This window comes from Ursus arctos, unplaced genomic scaffold, assembly GCF_023065955.2.
Source record: "Ursus arctos isolate Adak ecotype North America unplaced genomic scaffold, UrsArc2.0 scaffold_25, whole genome shotgun sequence".
NCBI classification, from domain to species: Eukaryota; Metazoa; Chordata; class Mammalia; order Carnivora; family Ursidae; genus Ursus; species Ursus arctos.
Window position 1 is genome coordinate 44,058,138 of NW_026622930.1, and position 21,692 is coordinate 44,079,829.

At 47.3% G+C, this 21,692-nt stretch overlaps 1 protein-coding gene across 2 annotated transcripts in view; it reads left to right on the forward strand.

Annotated features, from left to right (window-relative positions):
* TMEM260 (transmembrane protein 260) overlaps positions 1–9,013 on the forward strand; it is a 78,925-nt gene extending 69,912 nt beyond the window's left edge. Inside the window, exons 16-17 of one of the 2 annotated variants that reach the window (XM_057318431.1) lie at positions 50–139; positions 875–1,017. In XM_057318431.1, the coding sequence (XP_057174414.1) occupies positions 50–106 (57 nt within the window). In that variant the 3' untranslated portion in view covers positions 107–139; positions 875–1,017. Of the gene's footprint in view, positions 1–49 lie in introns of both variants that reach the window. The other variant, XM_026480316.4, reaches the window with a different exon arrangement.
* The last annotated feature ends 12,679 nt before the right edge of the window (positions 9,014–21,692 follow it).

Below are 21,692 nucleotides of genomic sequence, written 5' to 3' on the forward strand. Positions count from 1 at the left end.
CTTCTCCAAACTTCTGGGACATAATTTCTTTTTTTCCCTTCCCTTTTAGGCAGAGCCTGCATCCTTGGCCTTTGACAGAGAATTTCCCTATGCTTCCTGGATTTAGGAACATATATCTAAATTAAAATGCTTTGGTGTGGTAAGAAGAAGTCACTTAGAAATCTTGGGACTTGTTAGCATAGATTATATTCCAGCTGAATCATCTACTGAAAGCTCGGTTTGAAAAATGTTGCCCTAATTTATATATCCCTTACCCCTTCTAAGCAGGGTTCATAGCATAATAGTATTTCTGTGTTTTGCAGAAGGAAATATGTCCCAGCTCCACTGGAATGTTCATTGAGTTGGGAATTAGACTTTTCTTCCCAGAAACGAAGGTCATCTAGAGCTAGTGTTCATGATAGTTCTGTTTGGTTTGGCCAGTCTATTAAATTTTTTAAGTGTCCAGAAAGGCAGATTCCTCTTTGGAGGCCTAAATGTCTGGTTTCCTAATTGTGAACATTACCAATTCAGTGTTTAGGTAATAGTGATTTCTTCCAAATTTGGCTCTTGAGTCCTATGTATGATTTGTAAAAATATATAACTATGGTAATATCAATAACTATTATGGTTGTTGCTAAAACAACTAATTCCATTTAGTAGCCATCGAACGGCTTCAATGATCTGAAATCACCTAAACGTCCTGCACTTACTGTCAGAGTCGGAAGTAGTTTGGCCCTTCCTCTTTGGGAAGCAAACACGTCTGGTGTAGCCCTAAGACAAAGACCACACGAACCGTGCTGCACACTCTCTGGGCTAAAGGTGAAGGTGACCCCGTTGGCAGCGTTAGCATTTATGTGACAGTACTTTTCTCCTTCTCCGTGTCCCTTGTGAACAGTCCGTCGATCCACAGAACCCGTGCCTGTTGAATATTATGAGCCCGTAACAAGGTACTGTGTGAACCGACACAGGAATCGAACAAAACTAGAACTTGGTTTTAAAGCAGTTTCCTGGAATTTTGGTAAGATGGAGATTCTATGTTCCTTTTTTTTTTTTTTTTTTATAGTGCAGGACTGTTACAGGATTAAAGAAATACCCTAACAAAGACCTTTGTCTCGTCCCTGAAAGTGCCCATCTCAGTGCCCTCCTGGGCTCATTTTGTCCCTAAAAGAGCAAAGAGCAGAAACTTAGTCCTTCCCAACTCTTCCACTTACTCTCCCAGGTTCCAGGCTATTTCAGAAAGCACAGGCCTTTTGTGGATGGCACTAGAAGCACTGTGTCGTGTGGTGATCAGAGCTAGACTCCCAGCTCTGCCATTTACTAGCTGGATGACTTGGAGCAAGTCTCTGTGCCTTAATTTCCTTTTCTGTAGAATGGGGATAGATCAGATGTACCTGAGGACAGGTCTGTAAGGATGAAGTGGGTGGCTATGTATAAAGGGCTTCGAACATACCAGCTGTTCACAGTGCCAGCTGTTTTCATTAATATGCCAGCAAAACCAGCTCGCACCCACTTTTACACCTCAGTAAAATAAGTCTAAAGAGCCTTCCGCGGACTGCTGCTCTGCTTCTCTCTTGTATATTTTTAAAAGTCCTCACTAAATAGGCTTCTGGGAAACTTAAATAGTTCAATTTAAATTACAAGGATAATTATAAATAACGTGTTACTTTATATATACTTTATATAAATATATATATATTATATAACTTATATGGGAAACTGGCAATTAGAAGAGAGTAGCCAAGAAGCACTGAGCAGACGAAGAATTGAAAGCAGTCCCGTGAATAAGAAAAGCATCGCAGTCTGTGAGCGGGTGCGTGTACACGCATGCGTGCGCGTGCACCCAAGTACGATCCGTCCCGTGTGACCCCGGTACCGTGACGGTCCTTCCCTCTTCCTATTGGTGCATCTGCAAGGAAGCTTCAACGTTACTACCATTTGCATTCTCTCCCCCAACTCGGATTTTGCCATCTGGACGTCTGATTCTACCTTCCCCCAAACAGCGTGGATTCCATTTTTCCCAGAGACCTCTGGAAGAATAGTCTCCTCCTCGACCCAGCTTCACGGAGCACTTAGAGGACTGGCATGGGGCAGAAAGCTTGGAGTCCTGAACTCAGGACTGCTGCTGGGCTCCTAAAACCACGCTGGGACAGCGTCCTGGATTTCCCCGTGGGGATGAGTGGAGTGCCCACCAGTATGTTCAACAGATGACTACAGCATCCACTCACCTATTTTTTTTTTTAATTCATTTCATCAAAACACATTTTTTGAGTTCCTACAACGTGCCAAGCCTGGATACTGGGTTTTCGGAGAGAGGGGGGAACCAGACAGACAAGGGTCTGTCCCCTGTGGAGCTTCTATTTGCAGAGGGGGAGAAAGCCAAAATGCAAATCTTCCAAATCTGCCCAAGGGTCCTTTTTCACCACCACTACTACTCTTTAACCCCACTGAGGGTATCACACCTGTTTCTTCTGTCACAAATGCTGATGAGAAACTGTTGACCACCACACCCTCCATACAAATGAACAAGTTCCCACCCATGGAGAGGTCTGCATCTCATTCTCAGGTTATCTAGAGTCCTGCTGGGTCCACAGAGGGCTGCACTGGGCCCACTGCCATGTGGTCCTCCTCTTCCCACCCCCCACCCTTTTCCCACTACCATCCACCTATACTCTGCCTTCCCTGGCTACCTCTTGTCCTGCATGTCTCGATGGCACCGGATTAAAAAGAACACTAGTGCTGGGGCGCCTGACTGGCTCAGTCGGTACAGTATGCGACTCTTGATCTTGGGGTTGTGAGTTTGAGCCCCATGGGGAGTGTAAAGATTACTTAAAAAAAAAAAAAAAGAAAGAAATACAGTGCTGTCTACCAATAGCAAAGGAACGTCCTCACTTTTCTCATCGCCTCCCATAGTAACAGAGAAAGGAGGACACAGGTATGAGAAGCCGGTCAAGTGCTCTTAGGCTCGTGCCTACCTCTCTTGAGACCCACCACTCGGGTTCTAGAAGTGCGCTTATTCATGCAGGCCTTCCACACGTGCCCTCGCTTAACTTCACTGCAGGAAAGGACCAGGTCCCCCTTCTACAGAGCAGTGAGAAGAAATCAGCACTTCTGTGGTATTCTTGCCCAAAATGTATAACCTGCTTTCCTTGTGAGAAAACATCACACAAACCCAAACGGAGGGACACTTCACCACTACTCTTCAAAAGTGTCAAAGGCATGAAAGACAAGAAAAGATGGAGAATGTCCCAGATTAAAGGAGACCAAGGAGACACGACAACTAAATGCAATGTGGGGTCCTGGCTCGGGTCCTAGAGCAGAAGAATGGTATCAGTGGGAACATGGGTGGAATTCCAATTGAAGTCTGTCGTGTAGTTAACAGCACTGTACTAACAGTTTCTTGGTTTGGATCTTTGTACTGTGGTCATGTAAGGTCTTATATTAGGGGAAGTTGGGTGAAGGGTGTTCAAGAGCTCCCTGAACTATCTTTGCAACTTTTCTGTAATTCTGAAACTATTTCAAAATAAAAGTGGTATGTGTGTGTGTGTGTGTGTGTGTGTGTGTGTGTGTTTAACTACTTTAATGGCAAAGGACTCCTCTTCCCTTTTGCTCCTCGTCACTCTGTGTTGCCTGCTATAAGCCTCAAGATGAACAGTAGTTACAACAGCGGTCTTTACTACCTGGGCACAGCACTGACCAAGAGACAAGCTCCCTAAGGCCAGAGGCCACAGGTCTGCTGCCATCCCTGCCATGAGGTTAGGTGGCCTTGTTGGCCCTGGACCTGATCTCCTTCCTAGCAGCCACTGAGTGGGACCAGGGTGAGGGCTGGGCATCTCCAGGGAGCCTTTGGCTCTGTTTTCAGCATCTTAGTGGGGGCCCAGCAGAGGTCTGTGGGTTTAAATTCCCCGCAAGCCACTGGACTCACACCCAGTTTAAAGACAGCAGCATCTAGTCTCGGATTATTTCTGTGGTCCCGGTTTCTCTCTTCAGGCAGTCACTACAGGAGAAGAGGGAGTGAAGGAGAAGCCCCCTTAATACCCTAATTCTTTCCGAAGATGATTCAGGTTTTCGTAGCTTCATTAGCATTTGCAGATAGAAATACATTTTAAGTGGCATTATGCTAAGTAATTATTCTTACAGGATGTGAAATTAAACACATTTTACTCAGCATGAAATTATTCCTGCCACGTACTGAGTTTGGTGACAGCTTGAGAGTTTGGACAGTGGGTTGCAAGAAGGGGAGAAGCAATCTATGTATTAAAAAAGAAATCCAACCCAAAATATTCCACCAAAGGTAAGTCCTTGTAGCGAAATAATTTTGGCTGGATAGAATATTAAACCTGCTACTATAAATTTCACGCCTTGCATTCCTAAAGCAGATGCAGTGTGATGATGCCAAAAATTAATTGGAAATAATGCGACTTGCCTTGTGTGCTCTATCCAGTAGAGGGCATAGCAGATAAGCGTTGTGTGCGTCGGCGACTTAGCGACTGATAAGGCTTGTTTGTAATTGCTTCTGTAAAGATATGTAGCAACATGCTTGGATGCTTATTTACATTTTGGAATGTGGTTCGGAATAGGAAGTTTAGATTTATAACTTTGTTTTTGTCTGTCAATACATGGGAGACTTTTGGTTGTTGCGAGCATTATATTTACCAATGCACAATGTTAAATTGCTGGATTTAATTGTTACAGTACAGTGAATTATTCTATTATTTCTTACTTTTTTATCCTAAGGAAAATTCAAACTTTCCAGGCTTTAGGGCAGGATAAAATGGCTCTGAGCATGTCAGCGTCTCAAGAGCACATTATTTTCTTATTGGATTGTATTAACTTTACAGATGGAAATTTGAAGGAGAATTAGAAGGCTTAGGGATGGGAAATTTGGAGAAGAAAAGAATAATGTCTTAAGATTTCTGGAGGGGTTAACTGGTAAGTCATTTTGAAAGCTGCTGATGCTAATTCTCATAGCAAGAGACATAGCAGACCCTAAAATTATCAGGAACGAGGCACAGAATCGCTAAGAAGGAAGAGAATCTTGTGTCACACTCAGAATTGCCAAAGGATTTTTCAGGTTTCCTCTTCTCTTCTTCTCCCTCGTTCTCAATACCTGTTATAACTGGCACAGATTTTTCTTTTTTTTTTTTCTTTTTTTAAGATTTTATTTATTTGACAGAGAGAGACAGCCAGCGAGAGAGGGAACACAAGCAGGGGGAGTGGGAGAGGAAGAGCGGAGGAGCCCGATGCAGGGCTCGATCCTAGAACACTGCGATCATGCCCTGAGCCAAAGGCAGATGCTTAACGACTGAGCCACCCAGGCACCCCTGGCACAGATTTTTCTTGTGTAAACTCCTAGTACGGCAACTCCTAGTACGGCAACGTTCCACAATGGAGAGGGTGTTTGGCAGTCCCTCTTAGTTTAAAACCCAAGCAGCCTTCTGCCTCAGATGCACATATTGTGACCCAGAAGGACAACGGCATGACATATATAAACAAACACTCACCACAAGCGGGGTGCCCCGCTGCTGAAGGGAAGGCTGTGGGCATGACACGCAGCATCACGGAAGCAGACAGAACTTGTGCTAAGGGGAAGGGCATGGGCCCACCTCCTGCCAGCAAGTCAGCCATCTCCTGAAGGGTGGCCAGGAGCAGGTAAGCCCCGGGGTCCTGCCCACATGGGTGATCTGACCCGATCCGTGGCCAGGCACCGGCCGGTGATTCTGGAATCCTGATTGTCAGCATCCTAGGCCCTACCACAGACTCTTCTCCCTCTGCAGCTCTTCACCACCATTTTGGAGGTTTCCACACCCAACCCAGAGCAGAGGTGCTCCACGGGGAAAATGGGCTGGGGCAGAAACTCACCAGAGAGGGGGCCTCGGAAGGGGGAACCGGGAGCACGGGCTCCAGGGTGGCAGGAGACTTGCTGAGTGTCCTTTTTAGTTGTAAATTTTGTACCTTGAGCAAGTATTGCCTGATCTAGCAAAATGGAACCCACACCTGCAGATAAGGAGTGATTTGCCCATTCTTAGACCTGTGCTTCTTGTCAGCTTCTTCCCCTGCCATGGGAACTACTTTCTTCTTGTTGTGCTTTTCATATAGGAATACTGGCCCTTTCTCCCAGACATGTGTTCTACCGCAGAGCTTGTCATCATGACTCCCTTGAAACTTCGGTGTGTCATTTATATCACAAGGTTTCTTTACAAATGGACTCCTCCCGTGTATGGGGTTGTGTGTGTGTGTGCGCGCGCGCGCGCGTGTGTGTGTGTGTGTGTGTGTATCTTGTGCGAATAGATGGTGGTGCTGAAGGACTCCTGCAGGAGGGGAAGGAAGGACAGAGAGACAAGAGAGAGAGAAGAGAGAAAGGCCATTTGTCATTAGAAAGGTTGTGGCAGAAGAATTTGACCAGCAGGCTTATCAGTTTAGGGTTGAGTTTGAGGACAAGTTCAAGTTAATATGAAAGTTAAGGTCTCCAGAACTCTGCCTCCCAGCCATGCCTCAAAATCCTGTTGGTGCTGTCACAGAAAGTCGCATGCACACCCCAAGGGGCAAGAGCCCTGATTTGGCTCCTATATAGCTGCAGCTGCCAATAAAATGCCTTTATCTTGCCTCTCAAATAGCTGCTTCTCCTGCCTTGAGATCTTTCTAATCAGAAATTATATTTTATACTGTGAATAAGTACTCCCGTGGTATATGAGTCAGGCTTCTGTTGCAAAGGACAGAATCCATGCCGGCTAGGGAAGCAAGAAAGGGACGATTCCAAGGCTCTAACTGGCTCTCAGGATTGCAGGGAGGTCTGAAGAGTCAGGCTCATTAACCTTCCAGAACGACCTCCATACTGCTCTGCAGAACCTGACCACCATCAGAGCTATAGCCTTCTACAACCAGGAAGCTCTCTGTCAAAATTGGACGCTACTGCTCCTGCCTTCAGCTCCAGAACCTCAGCATCACCATGGTCACGAAGTCCCTGCACCTGCTCCAACCAGAACCTCCCAAGTGCCCACTGGAGTCCATGCCAGCAAATGGCTGGCCCACCACTGCTTTCAACACTCGCAAAGCTAGTGATCAGACAGAGGGAAACTTAATGTACCTGACTGTGCTTGCCAACAAAATGAGCAGAAATGAAGGCTATGTCTCGCTCCTGCCTTACAAATCCCATGGAGTGCATCTGAGTGGCTGAGCCATGCTCATATCTGAAACTCCAGCTGCAAGGGCATCTGGGAAATGCAGTTTTCATGTCCCAGCCTCTATAGTACAGAAAGCATTCTAGAAGGTAGTTGGAGTAAATGTGGAGCATTAATACACTGTATTTGCTACACTGCAAACAATTACAGAGATGAAAACATGCTTTAAGAAAAAAGTTTGTTTATAAGCTATACACAAGAACAAATAGGTATGTTTTTTTTTTTTAAGATTTTATTTATTTACTTGACTGAGAGAGAGACAGCCAGCGAGAGAGGGAGCACAAGCAGGGGGAGTGGGAGTGGAAGAAGCAGGCTCCCAGCAGAAGAGCCTGACATGGGGCTCGATCTCAGAACGCTGGGATCACACCCTGAGCCAAAGGCAGACGCTTAACGACTGAGCCACCCAGGCGCCCCAAGAACAAATAGGTTTTTTTAACAAAAAAAAATGTGCATTTAGAAATGGACAAATTAGTAATGCAGGATTGTTCCAATAGGAATTTGTAGGTACTGGGGTCAACACAAAAAGGGCAGGGGAGGAAGGGAATTATTTTATTTCCTGTGTCCTAGCAATAGAATAGAGGAATTAGCAAAGATCAGTGTGTTGTGTCTCTTTCTGTGATGGTAATCAGGACATGATTAGAACACGGAGCAGAAGGGCAAGAGGCAGCTGAGTTTACCCACTAATGACATGGAGGCTGGTGGGAACTTTCCTGCTGTGAAGACTAGAAGTAAGAAACAGAACAACTGCATCATTAATGGAATAGGCAACAGATATAAAGTGGTCATGGCCATCTGTAGGAATTGGGTGTGCCTGCATTAGCAATGGAATCAACATGCTTCCAGAAAGATCAGAGGGCATGCCCATAGGAGAGACACAAAACAGAAACCAGAGCATCTTCCACTTTCCATTGTCACTTGAGAAGCCATGTTAGGACAACATGGGCATGAGTAGAAGTCCATCCTTGGGACGTTGCTGGAAGGCAGAGTAGGAAGTGCCCCTCAAGTGTCAGAACTGGGACAGTGCTACAGGAAAAGAACAGCTTAAGAAAAGAATTTTGGGGAACTCAAATTCAAATGACCAAGAGACTACAATACATACACCATCCCAAGGCTTTCAGAAACTGGAAGGCCACTTACAAAGAAAAGCATAACCTACAACCGAATAAAAGAGACCAGAGATTGCAGAAGAGACAGGAGGTGGACGTTTGCAGCAAGACACAGCAGAGATTATCCCGGTGGAAAACCTCACAACGCTTCATGCAATTTAAGCTGGACAGTTACAAGTCCAACTGAGAACCAGAGCATGAACAGGCAGTAATGTCCTGACGGCCACGCAGAGTGGGGTTCCCTGATGTCACCAGTATAAAGTGCAATGGCATTATGCCTGGAGGGGAAGCAGGATCAACTGTTCTAAAGCTCTGAGTTAGGGATGCCTGGGTTGCTCAGTCAATTAAGTGTCTGCTTTGGGTCCAATCATGATCTCAGGGTCCTGGGATGGAGCCCTGCATCCTGGCTCCTTGCTCAGCAGGGAGTCTGCTCCTCCCTCCGCCCCTCTCCCTGTTAGTGCTCTCTCCCTCCCCTCAAATAAATAGATAAAATCTAAAACAAACAAACAAAAAAAGCTCCGAGTTACTTATGACCTTCAGCATAGACACGGACTGTTTTACTTATTTAACAGGGTTTTTTGTTTTTTTTGAGCATCCACTATATGTCAAGTAATATGAAAAACAGAGGTATGGTCCATTACGGGGTTTATAGTTTTAGAGGGCTGAAGGTCAGTAAAGATGCAATTACATGACAACATGGTAACTTCGGTAGTAAGGGAAGCATAGAGGATTATGCAGAACACTTACCCAGACTCAAAGTGGGAGGCTGTACTGGGGAGCAGGCCAGGCTGAGAGGGGAGAGGGGAGAGGGGACGGGGAGGAGAGTTAGCAGGCAGAGGAGGGGAGGGGGCTTATGCAGCAGGAGCGAGAGAGTATTGCCGGAAGAGGAAAGAGCAAGTGCAGAGCCTTGGAGGGGAGAGAGAGAATGGCGCCTTTAAGGGTGGTAAAAGAATTCTGGCTGATTGAGAGGCAGAATTGCAAGTGGAAGGGGCAAGAAATGAAATCGGGAAGCCGTGTGATGGGCCGGTGTATACGGGACCTTAGGAGGCACATTAAAGAGTTTGGATTGTATCTTGAGGGCAAAGGGACACTATGGGAAGTTGCAGACTGGGGTGGGATGCGGTGGAGGGACTACCTGGGAGCAGAGGCAGGATGGGCAGAAGAAAAGCCCAATGGGAGGCGGTTGCCATCATGCAGAGGTGCGGTGTGGCCGGAGCTGGGTGGCAGTGGGCATGAAGGAAATGGGCATGTCCTAGAGAACCATAAGGCCCCCAGCAGCCCCCATAAGCGTGATCTCTCACCCTCAACACAACCAGCTTCCTTCTCTCCTCTCAACTCCCGCCGCCTTCCCTCACCTCTTAGCTGTCTCCTATGTAGTTGAGAAAATAGAAGCCATTCGAAAGGACTTCTCTCTCCCTCACCATCAGATCCACCTGCTTCTGTGCCCCTTCTCTTCCCCTTTTGTGCTCCCGAGACCGCCCATCATACGCCAACCCCATGATAACCTGAAATCCTGTGCTGGCTGCCTTCTCGACGACTCTGTTCCTTTGGGCCACTTCTGCATCACGGGTGTCTCATTCCCTCTCTGTCTCTCTCTCCCTTTGTCCTCCTTCCATGATCCAGCTTTGCCTTTCTCTCCAAGCTCCCTCCTCTGGGTCCTTTCACATTTCAGCCTCACTGGCCCCTGTTGATCCAAGCCCTTTCCTACCTGAGGGCCTGCATGAAAACCACTCCACCTGTCTGAAAACGATCTTGCCATTTGCACCGGGTTGAATAGTAATTGATAATAATCAGGTTCACCCAGAACCTTGGAATGTGACCTTCTTTGGAGGTAGGGTCTTTGTAAATGTAATTAAGATGAGGTCATACTGGGTTCAGGTGGGCTCTGAATCCAATGACAGGTGTCCTTATAAGAAGAGGAGAGAACAAACAAGGACATAGACACAGTGCAAAGAAGGCCATGTGAAGATAAAGGCAGACGTTGGAGTGGTGCCTCTCCAAGCCAAGGAGCCAAGGAGTGCCAACAAGATAGCAGCTAGGAGGCGGCAAGGGAAAATTCTTCCCTAGAGCCTTCAGAGGGAGCATGGCCCTGCTGACATTTTGATTTCTGACTTCTGGCCTCCAGAACCATAAGAATACAATTCTGGTGTCTTCAGCCACCCAGGTTGTGGGCATTTGCTATGGCAGCCTGAGGAACTGAAGACCCCATCCTTACACGACCCAGCCCTTCTCAGCCCTGTGCCTTCCTTAGGAGGGCCTCCCTTATTGAAGATCTCTCGCATGCTTTCTTCTTTGTTGAAACTAGGGCATTTTCTTTATAGCCCTTATTGTGAAAGGAAATCATATATTTATTGGCTCATTTTTGTTTTTAATTGTCTCTTTCCCACCCTAAATTCTAAGCAGTGAGAGGGCAGGGATCGTATCTGTTTACCTCTCTGATACTGGTCTGAAACCTGGTGAGTGTTCAGTACTATTTGGTGAATGGGTGAAATAACGAATGCCAGGATGAATGAGGTATTCAGATGCTAGAATGGACAGGACTCATGACTGGCTAGATGTGAGGGGAGGGGGCAGCCAGATTTGGGCTGGAGTCAGGGATTTGGGCGCCCTTCACTGGGTTGCAGAACGCAGGAGGAAGAGCAAATTTGGGAAAAGGTACTAAGTTCAGTTTTAAAGTTTTGAGTCTGAGGTGCCTGTAAGGCAGTCAAAACTAGAAGCCAACTAACTGGTATCCCTGTTTCTGCCTGCCCCACCCCCACCCTGCGCCCATCTGTTTGTAATACAGCAGCCAGTGTGAGCCTTTTTTTTTTTTTTAAGACTTTATTTATTTATTTGAGACAGAGAGAGAGAGAGCATAAGTAGGGGCAAAGGCAGAGGGAGAGGGAGAAGCAGACTCCCTGCTGAGCAGGGAGCCCAGTGCACGGCTGGATGTGGGGATTGATGCGGGGATCGATGTGGGGCTCAATCCCAGGACCCAGGGATCATGACCTGAGCAGAAGGCAGACGCTGACTATACGGTTAGCACCTGGTTGTCGTGCAGGGGGCTAAACACTACCTCGGGTGACCCTGAGCACAAGCATCAAGGGGAGGCACCCTAGTGAGCCCTTAAAAACATGGGAAGATGATATCCCTCCTCTGCTCACCACTTTCCAGAAGCTCTAAAATACTATTTATCTTATTTATTGTCTGACTTCCCCTACTCTAGTAAAACAGATGCTCTGTGAACACAGGATTTTTTTTCACTACTGCGTGTCCAGGACCTACAACAGTGTCTGGCAGCTGGGAGTCCCCAAGAAAATCCTTGCTGAATGAACGAATGAGATTCCATGAGGGATCTGGATTTATGAGTCTGGGCCTCAGGAGTGGGTTCTGGGCTGAAGAGGAGGACTGGAGGCCATGGGCAGAGAGAGGGAGCAAGAAGCCTCCGGAGTGCACGTGATCTCCCACGGGCAGGGCGGAGAGTAGGAGAAAAAGAGGACCCAGGACGGAGCCGCGAGGAACCTGAAAGAAGGGCAGAGAAAGTGGTGCCCTAGAAGGAGAGGAGGGGGCAGCAGCCCATGTGGCATCAAGGGACCGAGGGGAGAGAGCACAGCAGGGAGGAAGTGGGCCCCAGTCAAGTGCGGCTGAGAGGAGGCAGTCCGAGACGGGCAGCTTCACGAGGTGGCAGAGGCAACCATCCGATTTCAGGAGGTCCCTGCGGAGGGACGAGGGAGGGAAGTGGAGCAGCCAGGATGGACCACTTTCCAGGAAATCAGACTGAGAAGGAGAAACAGGCCGATTCCTGGAGAAGGGCTAGGGGTCAACAGGGAGGTTTTAATGTCATGGTTGGAGAGAGCAGAGCCAGCTTGAGTGCTGATGAGAAGGAGTCAGCCAAGAAACGTGTGGACACCGCTGAGAGACTGAGGCGCCTCACACAGCAGGGAGAACGCGTAGAGAGAGGGACTCGTCCTGTGCAGGAGCGGCCGCAGAAAAATGGGCAGCAGCTTACAACAGCCAGGATGGGTTTCTTGCCTACACATGTGCAATTAGATTGGAGTTCAGCTGATCTGGGTTGGGTACAGCTGGCTTCGGGTCCAGGCTGTTCAAAGTACCTCTCATTTTTCTGGGACCAGCAGAGCGTGTCCCTCTCATTGCAGTGGCGGAAGCCAGCAGAGAAAGCCCAGCCACACAAGCGCGCCTCTAGCCTTTGCTGACAACCCATATGCCAACGTCCCACGGGTGAAAGCAAGTCACTTGGCCAAACTCAACGTCAAGAGGTGGGGGAGGTAAGTTCTGCCCTCGTGGCAAGGAACTTTGTGGGGGAGGCGGAGGCGGCCTGAGGCCAGAGAAACATGCAGAGGGAGTGGGAGGGCCTCCCCTCGATGCTTGGGCTCAGGGTCACCCAAGGTGGTGTGTAGCCCCCCACACGACAACCAGGTGCCAAACGTGTAGTGAGAGCCCTGTGCCACCCCACAGCCTGCTTCCCCCATTAGGATGCTTCAGCCAGACCAGAACGGAGGTGTTGGAGGTGATGGAGCAGTTGCCCATTTGCAGACGGCCCCTGGATTCTCTGTCCGAACCACCTCCCAGCTCACCGAGCAGTGAGTCCCCAGCTGCCGCAGGCCCTCTTCACGCTTGCCCCCACCAGCCAGGGAGCGGAGTAGCCTCTGAGGCCCTGTTAACTTAGAATTGACCTTCACTTTATCCCTAATCTGGAGGCACTCTTTTCTCTGTGAACTGAAGCTTGCTTTCTTATACGTTGGTCATGGTTTTGCTTCCTGGAGCACATTGGGTGAATCCCCTGCTCCTCTTCTAGTAGTACTTTCCAGATTTTACCAAACACAAGGCCTCCCTCAGTCTTCTCCAGGTTAGGCACAACTAATCTCCTCACACCCTCCCCAAAACAGTGATCTTCGCAGGTTCATACCAGCCATCGTGGTCACTTCTGGGGCCATGGGGTTAAAGGTCAATGTTGCTCTGGAAAAGTGGCTTACAGGAATGGGTTCAAAGCCACAGGTGCCAGCTGAGCAGCACAGAGGCTAGGTGGACAGTGAATCGGCCCCTCCCTTTGCTGGCGGCTGCGTAGATCCGCAACCCTCCGCTGAACCCACCGAACCTCGTGCATTACCACTATTTAGTTCTTATTTGAATAGCGGAGAGCCAGGTTCCATTCCAAAAATAATGGACTTATTTTATAGAACCCTTTCAAAGTTCCATAATTTAGAAAACTAGGAGGTATCCTGGCGTGAAATAAAGAAAATTCATGAGTTTCAGAGACTAATAGAATTGGGTTTGAATCCAGACTCTGGCACCTATCTACTTTGCGACATTAGGCAAGTGATGACCTCCAATGAGCCTCAGTTTTCTCAACTCTAAAATGGCAGTACTGATATCTATCCCCCAGGATCGTGTGAATGTTAAATTGTATAATACAATAACAGGTGCTTCGTAGATGTTAGCCTTCTTCTCTTGGCCTGTTCTACTCACTGAGCCTTTGCTTCTTTGAGGGTGGCTCTGAGACACAGGGATTGTGCCCTGCCCTGGGCAGGGGGAGCCTTGGATTCTGGTCCTGACTCCTTCATCATAGCATGAGAGCTATGAATTCTGTTTGACACCGTCCTTATGGCTAATGTGCACATCCGAGACAGTGCAGGTGGAAGTGTCTTTAAAAAGATAAGCACTTAATAAATATTAGAAAATAAAATATGATTTATTTTTATTTGGTCAGCAGCTACTTAAAGTACATCTGTGTGGGCTGGACACTATACTAGGCAGAGAGGATGCCATAGTGTGAAACCTAATGATGCCCTCCTCTGCCACACTGAGGTTTTGAGGAGACTGGGTCCGTGTCTCCATTTATTCACGGGGTTGGAGACTCTCTTCAATCCTTCACTTTATGGACAGACCCTACTAGATTTAGCTCGGCTTTTTGGGCAGACCAGCGTCCGGTCTGAAATGAACTCCTACCAGGCTACTTTCTGGGCTGTCCATGATGAAGCCACCGGCACAATGTTAGGAATTCCGTTCTTCCAAAGACCTGAGTTTGAATAGCAATTCTGCCATCTTCCAGCCATCCGACCTACATTCCTGAATTTCCCTGAGCCTCACTTGCCACCCTGTGGAATGGGCACACTACTCACATGGGACCGTACAGGTGGGTAAAACACCAAGGTGCACAATTGCTGAGTCATGTGGCAAGACTTTACTTAGCTTTGTAAGAAACTGCCAAACTGCCTTCCAAAGCGGCTGTACCATTTTGCATTCCCACCGTTAATGAACAAGAGAGTTCCTGTTGCTCCACATCCTTGCCAGCATTTCGCGTTGTCAGTGGTTAGCTGCTCTGATAGGTGTGTAGTAGTAGCTTGTTTTAATTTGCAATTCTCCAATGGTATATGATGTTGATCTTCTTTTCATATGCTTATTTGCCATCTGTATACCTTCTTTGTCAAGGTGTCTGTTGAGAACTTTTGCCCATTTTTTAGTTGAGTTGTATCTTTTTTTTATCGTGGAGTTTTAAGAGCTCTTTGTATAGTTTGGGTACAAGTCCTTTATCAGATATGTGTTTTGCAAATTTCTCCCAGTCTGTAGGTTGCCTTCTCATTCTCTTAACAATGTTTTTGGCAGAGCAGAAGTTTTTAATTTCAATAAAGTTCAACTTAACAATTTTTTCTTTTATATTCATGCTTTTGGTATTGTATCTAGAAAGTCATCACCCAACCCACGGCCACCTAAACATTCTCCTATGTCATCTTCTACAAGTTTCACAGTGTTGCATTTTACACTTAGGACAATAATCTATTTTGAGTTAATTTTTGTGAATGGTGTGAAGTATCTAGATTCATTTTTTTGCATGTGGATATCCATTTGTTCCAGCATTATTTATTGAAAAGACTGTCCTTTCTCCAGTGAATTGCTTCTACTCCTTTGTCAAAGATCAATTGACAATATTTATATGAGTCTATTTCTGTGGGTCCATTCTGTTCCATTGATCTATTTGCCTCATCTTTTGCCGGTACCATACTGTCTCAATTTACTATAGCTTTATGGTACGTTTAGAAGTCAAGTAGTATCAGTTCTCCAACTTCATTCTTCTTCAATATTGTGTTGGCTCTTCTGGGTCTTTTGCCTTTCATATAAACTTTATAATCAATTTGTTAACATTCACAAAACAACTTGCTGGGAGTTTAATTGGGATTGCATTAACTCTATAGATCAGGTTAAGAAGAACTGGCATCTCAACAATATTGAGTCCTCCTATCCGTGAGCCTGGAATAGCTCTCCATTGATTTAGATCTTATTTGATTTCTTTTATTGGAGTTGTTTTAGTTCCCTTCTTATAGATCTTTTACATATTTGTTAAATGTATACCTAAATATTTCATTTTTGTGTGCTAAATGCAAGATTGTTTACATTCTATTGTACAAGATAGGAAAGACGTTGCTAAGGAAGGGAGTGGTATTGTATATTTACGTTTAAGAAGATTGTTCTGCTAACAGTGTGGAAGACAGATTCAATTTGACTAAAACTGGAGATAGGAAGACAACTTAGGAAGATTTTTTTTTTTTTAATGTGTACAAGTAGAATAAAGACCTAAACTGAGGAAGTGGCAGAAGGTATGGGAAATGGTTAGTCTAGCTCAAGAAATAAGGCAAATAGTAAGGATCTTCTTTTCTGGAGGAAGCCAAGCAGACAGATCTTACAACAGCATTGATCACTATTCACCTCAACTAGTCTTGATATGCCAGGGAGGTGACATTGAAAGACCAAAATGGCGGTGTTACTGCCTCCCTCAACATCCGTTTATCCCCTGCCTCTTTTCCTGCCTAACACAATACCAGTTTTGCTCAAGTACCCTCCTTTCCCACATTACCAAGTACTACAGGGGAAGCCCACGTTAGTCCAAACTCCAGGGGTGGCTTAATTGGTCTAAGGGTGACCTCACCCATGTCACCAGGACTGGACCAGGAATGGGCATGTGGCCAGTGAGACAAAAGAGAGAGTCTGCTGAGTGGGGTGGGTACAGAGACTGAAAAAAATTTTCTCCATCGTAAGTGAAAGCCACGAGAAGAAATAGTCTCTTGATTTGCTCTGAAGGTTGTCCTATCTTTGTGGCTTCCAGAACTTCGATAGCCATATTGCTATCAGCTGGAATATGGAGCCAACAGCGAATGTGGTATAGCATAGAGAGAGCATCACTGAGCTGCTGAGTCAAGGAAACCACATCTCTTCATTGCTTAAGGCAATTTGAGGTGGGATTTCTGCACATCTGAAAGTGCCCATCTGTTAACACTGCCCTTATGCAACAACGAAGCTAAAGGGAGCTTGCCTGCTATCCACCATCCCTCTGAGGATACTAACTTTTTTCTTAGTATTTGAGAGTAAGAGTTTGCCTGCTTGTTTTCTGTTCTATCCCCCACATCCGAACCTGACTTAAGAAATATCTAATGAATCAATGAGTGAATGAAACACTCAGAAGCCAAAATTTGAGACACTCGTCTAGCTACTCCCTATTTCCCACTGTGTTTCCTCCCATCAAGATTTAGCATTATTGAGTCGTGACTGATGTATGCCCTTGACAATTGCCAAAGATTATAGCAAGAAATAGCTATATCAGAATTGCCTCTACATTTGCTATAAGAAAAGATTGTGGAACACACTGTATGATGCTTTTGGAGTTCCTATACAAAGTCTCCTCAAATAGACTTAATGCCAGACAAAAAGCTTACCTCTCTTGGAGAATTGTTCTGCTTCCTTCTAGTAGGTTATGTGGACTATCTAATTGGGTATCCTTTTTTGCCTTGGCTGCCAGGAAGCTCGGTACCTAATCTGAGGCTAAATCACAGTGATCCTGGTACACCTGACAGTCAACGCTTGTTTCTTTCTCCTTTCTATGGCTTTGCTTTTCTAATTTTAGTTGAATGACCTTATTGTGTTTGCCTTTATTGTAAGTTGCTTCAAATCCTTTTCAGAGAGAGGTGTGTATTAAAAAAAAAAAAATTAACAGCTCAATTCTAAAAAGCCATGCAGAGCCCGAGTTGGCACCACTTGCTCTTTGTAATAGCCTGGGAGGGCCCCCAAAGTAGCCTGGTGCTTTATCTTTACAAACACATGTCAGCCAGAGCAGCGGTGCTCACCAGAGATCTCGGGAGACAAGGGGAAAAATCACCCGTCATTTTCTACTGAATGGGTGTCTGGAGGACCATTCAGGCTCCTAGTGGCTGGATTTGGTGGGGCGGATTAACATGGAGAGCCCTTGGAAAATCAGCATCCACCCTGTCCGCACTGGCTATTGTTCCAGAGGTGAGTCGTTCTGTCTAGTTTGGAAGGTGGAATCTCTCTCCGGCCTGGACCCCAGCCCCGCTGGCTTTGACTGCTCAGGGTCCTGTGCCCTTTCCCCCACCTCTGGACCACAGGCCTCTCCAGCCAGCCCTCTGTGCCAACTGGCAGAGGGTGCTCTTGTACAGCAGATCGGACTCCCTCCCCAGAAGGAGCTCCCGGGGCTTTCCCGCTCCAGCTGGGCTGCCTCCACCAGCTGGGGGCCCTGAAGCCCTCACTTGGGCAAATTGCTGTTTTTTTCCAAAAGCTGTGCCCCCAAACCACTGCTGAACCGGCCTCACTCCCCTTCGAGCGTGTGTGCCTCTCTCTGCACCCCGGTTTCCCCGTAGGTAGAACAGAATGAGGCTGTGGGGCGGGGCGGGGCGGGGGGGGGGGGGGACATAGTTTGGTTTGCTGATACCATGTGTGAGTGTTGGTGGGGAGGAGAGAGCGAGCGTGCGCATGCGTGAAGACACACTGCCCTCTCAGAGCTCTGCAATAATAGATTTCATGATTTAATTGGAAATTTAGTAAATCTGCTAAAACATTTAGTGGTTTAAATTTTTTCCTGTTCTGCAAAGAAACAAAGGCTTCTGGTTTACCCTGTGTCTTTCAACAACTTTAATTTCATTTGTAAATTACGGATGGAAGTAGCATTTCCACTCGATTGCATACTGGGCATTAAGAAGACAAAAACCTTCATTGTTTGCAGCCCTTGGGATTTTTTTTCAGACATTAAGCTGTAGGTGGCATTCTTTATACTTGACATCAGAGCACTTTTGTCAGGCGTTTAGTTGACAGGATTTACTGCCAGCCCATCCTAGGTGTGTGAAGCAGAGAAAACAAGAAAATATTTCGTTCAGGTGGGCAGAGAGAGGGACGCAGAGGCCCATCAGCCCGATCGGGTAACCGCTGCTTTTCAAACTGTGTAATTAAAGATCTTTAGAGTTCTTCGAAGGGAATTAATTAGTAGAGAAAGGCTGTGTTGTTTACAGTCTTTATCATCAACATAATCAAAAGCCAGCCTAGATACTGGTGGCAAATTGGACTGAATTCTCCAAAGCCAAGGGCGCTTCACGCAGAGTTTGCTTTCAGGGGTTTGTTCCATCTGTGCGTTAACTTGCCATTGGGCGGAGGGGGAAGGGGGGCGAGTGATGCTCTGTGGAGGGGGTAGAGGAGAGGTACTTGGGAGAGTGAAAACACCCGTGGCCCGTGTGGAGCTCCCACCGCCAATGCCCACCTGCGTGTATTAGTTTTAGGTTCACTTGTCCAGATGGTCTGTCCATGGGTGACTGTGTTTTCAGGCCCAGACCACCGAACCTGAGAAGCCCTGAAGAAACCATCCGGTAATGGGTCACAGTGGATATCATGGCCCTGGCCTGGTGGCATCAGACATACCTGGCGCGCTTCATAATAAATGCAGATGGCTGGGTCCCACTCAGACCCACTGAACCAGAACCTCCTGGGTTGGGACTCAGGAATCTATGTTATTAACTCACTACCCAGGTGCTTCTGTTACGCAGCCAGGTTTGAGATGCAGAATGACTGGTTTAAACCACCAGTAAAAGGGCCTGGGCATGAAGTGGGGAGAAGGGCAGGGCTACCCAGGAAGATTACCTTGGGCCAGGAAAGGCTCGTCATGGGGTATTAGACCCACGGCCTCTGAGTATAGACCAAAGCTGCAGGGAAGCGGGGTCAGTCTGCAAAGCACAAGCAAACCCTCACCTTGAATGCTCATCCTAGAAACCCAGCCTCAGCAACAGGGGCCATTTTCCAAGCCGAGAGAGACTGCAGGGCAGCTGCTGCCCTATTGTTCCCCGTCCCTCCAAAATCACATTTCATGGTGCCCCGGGAATGTTTGAAAGGACCAGCAGAGTGAAGGGAGGGGCTGCGTTGGTCAAACGATTGTCCAGCTTGTGAGAAGCGGGTCTCAGTAGGACCTGGGTTTTATAGGCCCAATTTCATCGGATTACATTGGTGCTGATAGTCCAGACCCTGTCTTGCCTGAGCTTGACAAGAGCTCAGAGATGGCTTCCTCAGCTGTCCCAAACTGTGTCTTTACTGGCCACCTCTGCAATCCATGTGTACCATGTAATCTGGATCTCGTAGAACCTCTAGTCCCAGCCTTTTTTTTTTAAAGTTTTTTTTTTAAAGATTTTATTTATTTATTCAACAGGATAGAGACAGCCATCGAGAGAGGGAACACAAGCAGGGGGAGTGGGAGAGGAAGAAGCAGGCTCATAGCGGAGGAGCCTGATGTGGGGCTCGATCCCAGAACGCTGGGATCACGCCCTGAGCCGAAGGCAGACGCCCAACCGTTGTGCCACCCAGGCGCCCCTAGTCCCAGCCTTTTGCTTTAGTTTCATTTTCAATGGGAAGTTTATATTGTAGGGGTGCCTGGCTGGCTCAGTTGGAAGAGTATGGGACTCTTGATCTCAGGGTCATGAGTTCAATCCTAACATTGGGTACAGCGATGGCTAAAAAATTACATAAATAAACTTCAAAAAAATTTATATCGTAAAAGTAATACAAATATGCCGTTAAAAAGAATTTCTTTAAAAACAAGTAGAGTTTTTCAGAGTAGGGAGGGAAAGCTCTTCGTGTTATCTTACCCTTCAGAGATAATCCCTCATTTTCAAGATGTGGACACCTGGGTTCAGAGAGGTGAAGTCCGTGATTCTGCGGCAGAGCAAGGACAGGGGTCCCTGACCCCTCTGCCCAATGCTCTTTCCACCTACTCTTTGAAGGAGGCCTCTGGCAGCACCGCCGGTCTTCAGAAACTTTTTGATGCCACCGACGGGGAGGGGACTAACTCATTTCTCATGCATCAGTAAAGGTGCTCACACTTTTCTGGAAGCCTGAAGCTCCAAACTGGATTCTTCCCGATTACAGGAGACACATCCTGTGTCTGATTCCTCCTCCACCCCTCTGGCCTTTACACCCATCGGTCTCTCTTCACAAGGCTTCGCTTTCCTGAACCAGGTTCCCAGAGCTTACAGAGTCTCAACAAAGAAAGTAGAACTGAGCGTTGTCCGTAACTGTCGGTCGGTGGGGTCCTGTGAGCAGAGCACCTGTGGCCATCTTGGAAATGCCCCGGGGCGAGCGGAGAGGAGAAGGCCAGCAGCGCCCCAGTCTCCCCAGCGGAGCCCTCTGTGCTGTGTTCTGTGAGTTCCCCCAAAGGCTTGTTCACTTTGTCCCAGGACTCCTGGGACACTTAAGCCTGCCCCGTGGTGGTCCTCTCCTTCTCCCACATACCATCCGGTGATGGGGTAGGGCCTGGGCGGGCTGTGGAATTAAATATCCTCGGCTCCCAAGTGAGGGGGGCACACGGGCAAGGTGTGGTTCTAGGGAGAGGCTTTCACAACCCTCAGCAAGTGGAAGTTTACACCTCGGGGTGTGAGCGTTTTCTTCAGTCGGCCCCGTGGACAGTCACACTCAGGCCAGCTCTCAGTACTTGCAGAATCCTACTGGCACGAGAAGAACTTTCCTGGCCCCAAGCATGTGCTAGCCACTGGGCGGGTGCTTCCCACAAAGCATCTCATTTAATCTCCCCTCGCAGAGGGCGCTCTTACCATCTCTCAGAGAAGCTAGCTGCCCCAAGGGTCAGGTTTCCAATCCGGGTTGATTTGATCGCAGAGCCTGACAATTTATAAATGTGAATGCAGGCCTGGTGTCGGATATTAGCCCATACTTTTCCCAGCCTGAGACAAAGCTGACGGAAGAAGGCAAGGTCAACTCAAGCGAGGACTGGTTTCTCACCCTTAATCCCAGGAAGTAGATGCGAAGCAAGGCCATCCCCCTGTCGTGCTGGGTGGAACTTTGGGGGACACCGTGTCACCCTAACACAGGACAAGGACACACTCACCTGGAGCTGGGAATCTGTTATCCTACCTTGCTGATTTATTTATTTTATGTTTAATCCCTTCTTTCCCCCTAGAAAAATGATCTCCACCTCTTTTGAAACCCTTTGCCAATCATTCTGTTGACGGCAGTGACGTAGATGGACCACGGCAACTGATAAAGAAATAAAGGCCTCTGTTAGATGTCAGGGTGCAGAGGGAGGCCGAGGTGGCCCTAATCAGCAGGGACACCCAGCCAGCCCAGAGGTAGTGTCCAGGGGAGCCCAGAGTGGTTT